The sequence below is a fragment of the Octodon degus genome, unplaced genomic scaffold (genome assembly GCF_000260255.1).
Source record: "Octodon degus isolate 3935 unplaced genomic scaffold, OctDeg1.0 scaffold00279, whole genome shotgun sequence".
Taxonomy (NCBI): Eukaryota; Metazoa; Chordata; class Mammalia; order Rodentia; family Octodontidae; genus Octodon; species Octodon degus.
In genome coordinates, this window is record NW_004524855.1 from 359,382 (window position 1) to 366,795 (window position 7,414).

A 7,414-nucleotide genomic window follows, 5' to 3' on the forward strand; every position below is an offset into this window, starting at 1 on the left:
CTTATTCTACTGAGCTATCTCCCTGGCCCTTAAGTTTATAATTATAAATAGATTTTAGTCAGAACTTTGGTCAATTAACAAAGCTCTTTTGTAATAAAAATTAAAAAGAATGAAAACTTTGCTCATTTTTTTGTATTTTAAGAATTTTGGTGGGGCCGGGGAGATGGCTCATTGGAATAAGCGCTTCCCTGGTAAGTGCAAGGGCCTGAGTTCAATTCCCAGTTCTGCAAAAAAAAAAAAAAAATTTTGGCAATCCTTTTTTTCATTCAGCCTCCAGCTGAATCACCTTTATATTTCTGTCCCCTACTCACACCTTATCTTTGTTCTAACAGGGTTTGTGGGATCTCCCTCTGTAAGACTTAATGTAGCTTGGATTAACTTGACCTTCTATAAGATTTAGGGTTTTGGGGTTTTTTTTTTCTCCGTTTCTTTTTTCTTTTATTTTCTTGCTGTTGCTTTTGTTTTTTGTATTTTTAAGAGTTTAGGGTTTGTTTTTCTTTTCTTTTTATTTTTGTTTTCTCTATCATTTTGCTCTTTATTTTTTCTTTTTTCTACTTTTTTTTCTTTATTCTTTTTTTTTTACATTTTATTTATGTGTGTGTGTGTGTGTGTGTGGCCAGCTCAGCCCACCAGGGGGCGGGGCTGGCTGGCAAGTGGTGCTGGGGGATTGGGCGGTCCCTGTGCTTTGCCAAGCTTGCTCTAAGTAGGTGCTTTAGACCACTGAGCCATCTCACCAGCCCTTTTTTCTTTATTCTTCATAATTGCTCCCACTGATGCTGTAAGAATAGTTAATGATCTTCTGAAACACATACCCAAGTAGCAAAGCAGCTTGCTGTGGATCTGTAAGATTTAGTTTTTTGTTTTTTTGGGTTTTTTGGCAGAACCGGGGATTCAACTCAGGCCCTTGCACTGGCCAGGGAAGTACTTACTGTACTGAGCCATCTCCCTGGCCCCAAGATTTAGTTTTTATATATTAATAAGCTCTTAGGTAATCTTTAAGATAGTTTGTGGTCTTGACCACTTTAAGGGCGTATTTGTAAGCTTTATGCGTATTTTTTTATTTTTTTTTAATTATTTATTTATTTTTATTTATTACATTTATTTAGTGTGTGTGTGTGTGTGTGTGTGTGTGTGTGGCCAGCTCAGCCCACCAGGGGGCGGGGCTGGCTGGCATGTGGTGCTGGGGATCGAACCGCGGTCCCTGTGCTTTGCCAAGCTTGTTTCAAGTAGGTGCTTTAGACCATTGAGCCATCTCTCCAGCCCCTTTATGCGTATTTATAAAAAGCCAATTAAAGCATTATCATTCTGCCCACTTGTGCATGAGGGATCTGTTTGTGTATTACCTTTTGCAAGCTGGGACCACAGACTCCTACCGCCATGCCCAGTGTGGCCAGGGAAAGCAGAGGTGGAGCCACCTCTCAGCTACATGGTTCTGCCGCTGACCTGTCGGTGTTGCTGCTCCTAGACAACAGAAGCAGTGACTGGGCACGTGGGGAGAGTGGGGCTGGGACCCTGAGTGCAGGTAGCACAGGAAGGAATGGCCACCAGATGCCCCACGCAGCCTGAGCCCGCTGCACAACCAGGGTGCACCAATGTGGTGTGTCCAGAAGGCGGGCACTCGTGCGCCTCACCGTTCTCTCAGCCTATGAAGACGCACATCCTTGACGTGCTAGCACGAACACCAGCCTCTGCAGTTTCCAGAGGCGTGCGACCTGGAGTTTCTTTTATGTCTCCTCCGACTCTGGGTCTCTACCAGGGGCCAGTGGCACCATGAGCACTTTTTTCTGTATTTTGTACTTCTCTCCCTTGTGTTGCTCTGACACAGAAACTTTGGGAGCACCAGATCTAAAACAGATTTTACCAGACCCCCAAGCTGAAAAGGTCTCAGGAGAAAGTTTCTTTCTTTCTTTCTTTTTTTTTTTTTGTGGAACCAGGGATTGAACTTGGGCCTTTGTGCTTGCCAGGGAGGCACTTAACCTACTGAGCCATCTCCCTGGCCCAGGTTTCTCTTTCTTAGTGAGCTCTCTTTATATTTTCTCCCATCTTATTCCAACTTTTAAATAGTCATGGTTCCCACCTGAGGAAAACACAAATTATATTGTAACAATTTCTTGTAATGTTTTTGTCAACTTGGGGGTGTTCAGTGGAGCTCTGGCTTGCTTCAACAACATACTCAAAAACTGTACATGTCTCTGATAAGTTCTACCCCATTATCTCAGCTAAGCTACAATCAAGCCTTCTTCTTCTTCTTCTTTTTTTTTTTGTTTGTTTTTTGTTATTTGATGGTACCAGGGATCGAACTCAAGACCTTGTGCTTGTCAGGCAGGCACTTATTCCACTGAGCTATCTCCCCAGCCCAAGCCTCCTTCTTTGGTTCAAACCTCTCTGAGTTCATCCCTTGGAGTCTTCTCTGTCTCACATCCTCTTTTTTTTTTTTAAATTTATGGGGGGGGGCAGCTCAGCCCACCTGGGGGTGGGGCTGGCTGGCATGTGGTGCTGGGGGATTGAACTGCGGTCCCTGTGCTTTGCTAAGCTTGTTCTAAGTAGGTGCTTTAGACCACTGAGCCATCTTACCAGCCCCTCACATCCTCTTTTTCCCCACTGGCTGTGTCTTCCCACTGAGGCCTCATGAGGATGTCCCTGTTCAGGCACCTAGTATCGGACCTTGGCAAGGCCCCCCAGCTGCCTGAATGAAGGGTATGCTAAAGGATGAAGAAAGAATGAATTTAGTAATCCACAATGGGGGACTGTGCCTCACGATGGGCAAAGACAGTGACATTCTTTTTTTTTTTTTTTTTTAATGTGTGTGTGTGTGTATGTGTGTGTGGCCAGCTCAGCCCACCAGGGCGCGGGGCTGGCTGCATGTGGTGCTGGGGGATTGAACCACGGTCCCTGTGTTTTGCTAAGCTTGTTCTAAATAGGTGCTTTAGACCACTGAGCCATCTCACCAGCCCGACAGTGACATTCTGACATGGCTACTACTTTTTTGGTAGTGGGAGTATTGGATGACTATGTGGTAGTCTTAGACCAGTGCAGATCTCATGTTTTTGAGGGCCCTTTCGGGTGACTCAGGAGGAAGCAGTGACCCTGTGCAGATGCAGTTTTGTCCTGGAGGTCGTAGCATCAGGGGACCGTTAAGGCCTCTGGACCCTGGCCTCACATTTGTAACTGGTGGTCCCCAACATTTTCCCATTCACAAAGGTTTTTAAGAGAATAAGTCACGCGTAGCGTCTTGAGCAGGAGCTTGTTTCTCTTGCTTATTTATGGATGCATCCCTGGGCTTCACTGGTGCCTGGCTGTCGTCACTGACTGGTGGTTGAATGGCTTGGAAAGGCAGCTTGGTGGCTGCCGGGAAGAGCAGCAGTGTGGTCCTGGGTGCTCGATACCAGGGAGGATGCCGCTGCACTTACTCGTCCTGCACAGAGGAAGTGATGATGGAGGCCACAGGGCAGTGGCAGCGAAGTGGTGTGGGTGGAGAGACAGCTCTGGGCCCGTTGTGGTCACTGCTCAGCCTGTTGGAGCTGGCCTCAGACCCAGTCTTAGTGAGAACCTTGGGGGAGCGCCACGCATCTGGACTGCAGGTCCCTTCTCGGGGTGTAGTTGTAATAGTGCCTGCCTGGCAAGTGCCTCGTGAGGCCCATTTTTTAGTCAGTGACATCACTGAGTGATTTTCAGGCGTAAGACTACTTTAGATGAGGTCATCTGGGCTGGCCTGCCTGAAGAAATGACAGCTGTAGCACAAATGGCATGGAAAAGGAGGTCATCCTCAGACCCAGCAAAGCACACTGCAGAAGTGGAAATGTCCGCTTGGATGTATGTGAGCAAAATGGAGGGCTTATCGCTGGCAGTGGTGCGCGTGTGGCCCGTGGAGGGCCTGTGGCTGTAGCAGAGAGCTGGGCGGGACAGGACAGAGCCAGCCCAGGGGAGGTCGTGTCCTCGGGGGCTTGAGCTCCTGGGAGGTTTTGAGCAGGAGGGTGGCATGCTCGACTTTGGGTTAGAGGCCACTCTGGCCTCCAGTGTAGGACACGGGCTGTCTGGAGGGTGAGTGACAAGAAGCTTCTTGAGAGTCATCCTCGCCTAGGGGACAGAACCCCCGGCTTCTTGCGGGCTACATCCCAGCTCTTTCTGAGATGTTACTTAAAGGAAGGGGCCTCGCTGCGCGGCTGAGCTGCCTGGGCACGAATTGGATTTGAGATCCTCTTGCCTTAGCCTCCCAGAGAACTAGGTTTACAGGTGTGCGTCACCGTTCCAGTTAGCCCACGTCTTACCCTTATTCTTTGTCTTCCTTCTTGCCCCTCCTCGGCTCAGGTGTGCTGGTACAGGCTGTCTGCTGCCACTTGGCTTCTTCCCTCGTCTCTCTTAGCTCTTGGTGGGCAGAGGACACGTGATTCTGTGTAGACAACGTGGTTATGTGAGCAGCTACCTGTGTGTAGCCTTGGGCGAATCATAGCTCTTGCTTTTCTGCTGTAGTATAGAAATGCTCTCATTTTTTGTGTCTGGAAAACTGATGGCTTTCACTCTTCCCTTTTCCTGAATGTTGGCCAGTATTTTGCTGGGCGCTGTACATTGGCCTTCAGAGGATCTCGTGGCCTCAAGGATAGAGCAGGGCACAGAGCTGGGCTTGTGAGCAAGCCCAGGTTTACCAAAGGACAAGTTCTCTGCACTGAGGCTCCAAAAGCTCAGCAAGCCCTTACAACTTCTGCTGGTGGTTTCCACCATGCCCTCTCTGCCTTGGCAAGGCCTATCTGGGCCAAGGCCTGGTTGAGGACCCAGTTAACACGGGGTTTTTTATGGCTTCTTTCATCAGGATATCAATAGCCTCAACAAGCAAATTGCTCAACTTCAGGATTTCGTGAGGGCCAAGGGCAGCCAGAGCGGCCGGCACCTACAGACACATTCCAACACCATTGTGGTCTCACTGCAGGTGGGGACTGGGACGCCTGGGGTGGGAATAGGGGTGTTTGCTGCCCAGCTGACCCCTCTCCTTACCTTCTAGTCAAAGCTGGCTTCCATGTCCAATGACTTCAAGTCGGTGTTAGAAGTGAGGACAGAGGTGAGAAGAACATGTAAGAGGGATAGGCATATGGGGTAAGGCCAGGGGAAACGGGGAGGGGCAGGTCCTCCAGGGTCGTGGGACCAGCAAGAAAGGCCTTGCTCTGGGCTCGCACACCTTCCAGAAGGCCTGAGGACCCTTTGCCTTCTTCCCCCACTGCAGAACCTGAAGCAGCAGAGGAGCCGGAGGGAGCAGTTCTCCCGGGCCCCCGTGTCTGCCCTGCCCCTCGCCCCCAGCCACCTGGGTGAGTCCTGGTAGGGGAGCCTGACTCTTCTTGTAAAGGAGGAGAGGGGCCAGGGAGATGGCTCCGTAGGATAAGCGCTTGACTGGCAAACGCAAGGATCTGAGTTCAATCCCCGGTTCCGCAAAAAAAAAAAAAGTCTGCCCATGTAGAGGAGGAGAGGGCAGGGTCACTCTGTGTAGTCTCAGAGTCCAGCCCATTTTGGGTCCTCGTGTCCCACACTGCATCTCCCACAGCAGGTGAACTCAGTCTTAGAAGAATGAGTATCTCACTTTTATATACTTAGTCACGTTTTCTTAACTTAATTTTTACAACCACCCTTTGAGAAAGCAAATACTGTTATCCCCATTTTACAGGTGAGAAACTGAGGCTCAGAGAGGTTAGATAACCTGTCCAGGGTCACAAGGCTAGTAAGTGCCACAGATAGGACTTACGTCAGAGTGTGTGGGCTTTGGACCTGTTTTTACCACTCAGCAGAGCCACGTCCCCCTCCTCCCCAGGTGGTGGCCCCGTGGTTCTGGGGGCCGAGTCCCATGCTTCCCGGGATGTGGCCATTGACATGGTGGATGCACGCACCAGCCAGCAGCTCCAGCTCATGGATGAGCAGGTACCACTCCACCCTGGAGTGAACAACCCTCAGTGCTTGGGGTCGCCACAGTATGGGGAGAGTGGGTGGAGTGGCCAGCTGGGAAGATCCTGAAAACCCACCGCTGGAGAAGGCCCCATGCTCACTGCTGTCTCCCTGCTAAAGGATTCCTACATCCAGAGCCGGGCGGACACCATGCAGAACATTGAGTCCACAATTGTGGAGCTGGGCTCTATTTTCCAGCAACTGGCGCATATGGTGAAGGAGCAGGAGGAGACCATTCAGAGGTGAGCCCCGGCAAGAGCCTCCTCTTCCTGTCACTGACATTGAGACAGGAACAGCACTGACATGTTGCCCCAGGGACAGCATGGTACCTTAGAAGAGTAGTGACTCCCACCACCAGCCAGACCAGGTCACCTTTCTACCCAGTGTTTCTGATCAGCTCCAGCCCGGGTGCTGGAGGTGCAGTGAGGGCTGGAGTGGTGCAGGTTTCTCCTTGTGGTGGGTGTGCTGTGACAGCTGTGCAGAGAGCCAGTACAGAAGCAGATTCAGGGACCTGACAACTGCAGCTCCACAGAGACCTAGGACGGTGTGGTGAGAAATGATCTGAGAAGGGGGCACGGTGCTCTGTGCCTGCAGGCCCTGCTCCAGGAGAGGCAGGGGCAGGAGGATTACTTTAGCTCAAAAGTTCAAGGCCTGCTTGACCAACACAGCAGGAAGTGACAGGGTGGCAGGGAAGGCTACTCTAAAGGAGACATGGCATTGGCACAGGGAGTGTCCCAGAGTGGGGATAGGTGGGTCCTGGCTCCTAAGATGGAACAGTATGCGAGAGTCTAGGCCAGTGTGGTCAGAAAGCTGCCAAGCTCTGGAGGAGAGACAAGGCCCTGATGTCTCAGTCATGGGGACACATGCAGCAGTGGGCAAGGTCCTTGTGAAAACATGCCAGGAGGTAGGTGATGAGAAGTAGACCCTAGGTTTGGAGGGACATGTTGTACTTTTGTTTATTTGTGTCCCCTGACAGAAGTTGTAAATGTAAAAGGACAATAAAGGCAGCCCCACTGGATGGCCTCTGACCTGGGAGAAGATCAGTTACGCTGTGTCAGGTCTCCATCAGTGCTTGGACACCAGGCTGTGGAAGGATGCACCTGGTCCTCAGCCTGTGGTGGGCACCTGGGAAGGGAGGTCAGCAGAGGAGCAGCCAGGGGTGGGGAGATCCTGGGGATGGGGGCCTTTGTCCTGAACCACATCCACAGCCTTTTTTTTTTTTTTTTTTTTTTTTTTTTTTTGGTGGAACCGGGGATTGAACTCAGGCCCTTGTGCTTGCCAGGGAAATGCTTATTCCACTGAGCCATCCCCGCCCCCCACAGCCTTTTTTAATTTTTATTTTTTGGAAGAACTGGGGATTGAACTCAGGCCCTTGCACTTGTCAGGCAATCCCCAGCCTTTAAAAAAAAAAAAAATTTGGGCTGGTGAGATGGCTCAGTGGTCTAAAGCACCTACTTAGAACAAGCTAAGCTCAAGCAAAGCACAGAGA

The 7,414-nt window shown here is 50.4% G+C and overlaps 1 protein-coding gene across 2 annotated transcripts in view; it reads left to right on the forward strand.

Moving 5' to 3' along the window:
- Stx5 (syntaxin 5) overlaps nucleotides 1–7,414 on the forward strand; it is a 23,911-nt gene that overhangs the window by 3,487 nt on the left and 13,010 nt on the right. For both annotated transcript variants that reach the window (XM_023707000.1, XM_004646704.2), the window contains 5 exons: nucleotides 4,808–4,924; nucleotides 4,997–5,053; nucleotides 5,216–5,297; nucleotides 5,795–5,901; nucleotides 6,046–6,167. In XM_023707000.1, the coding sequence (XP_023562768.1) occupies nucleotides 4,808–4,924; nucleotides 4,997–5,053; nucleotides 5,216–5,297; nucleotides 5,795–5,901; nucleotides 6,046–6,167 (485 nt within the window). The remainder of the gene's footprint in view (nucleotides 1–4,807; nucleotides 4,925–4,996; nucleotides 5,054–5,215; nucleotides 5,298–5,794; nucleotides 5,902–6,045; nucleotides 6,168–7,414) is intronic.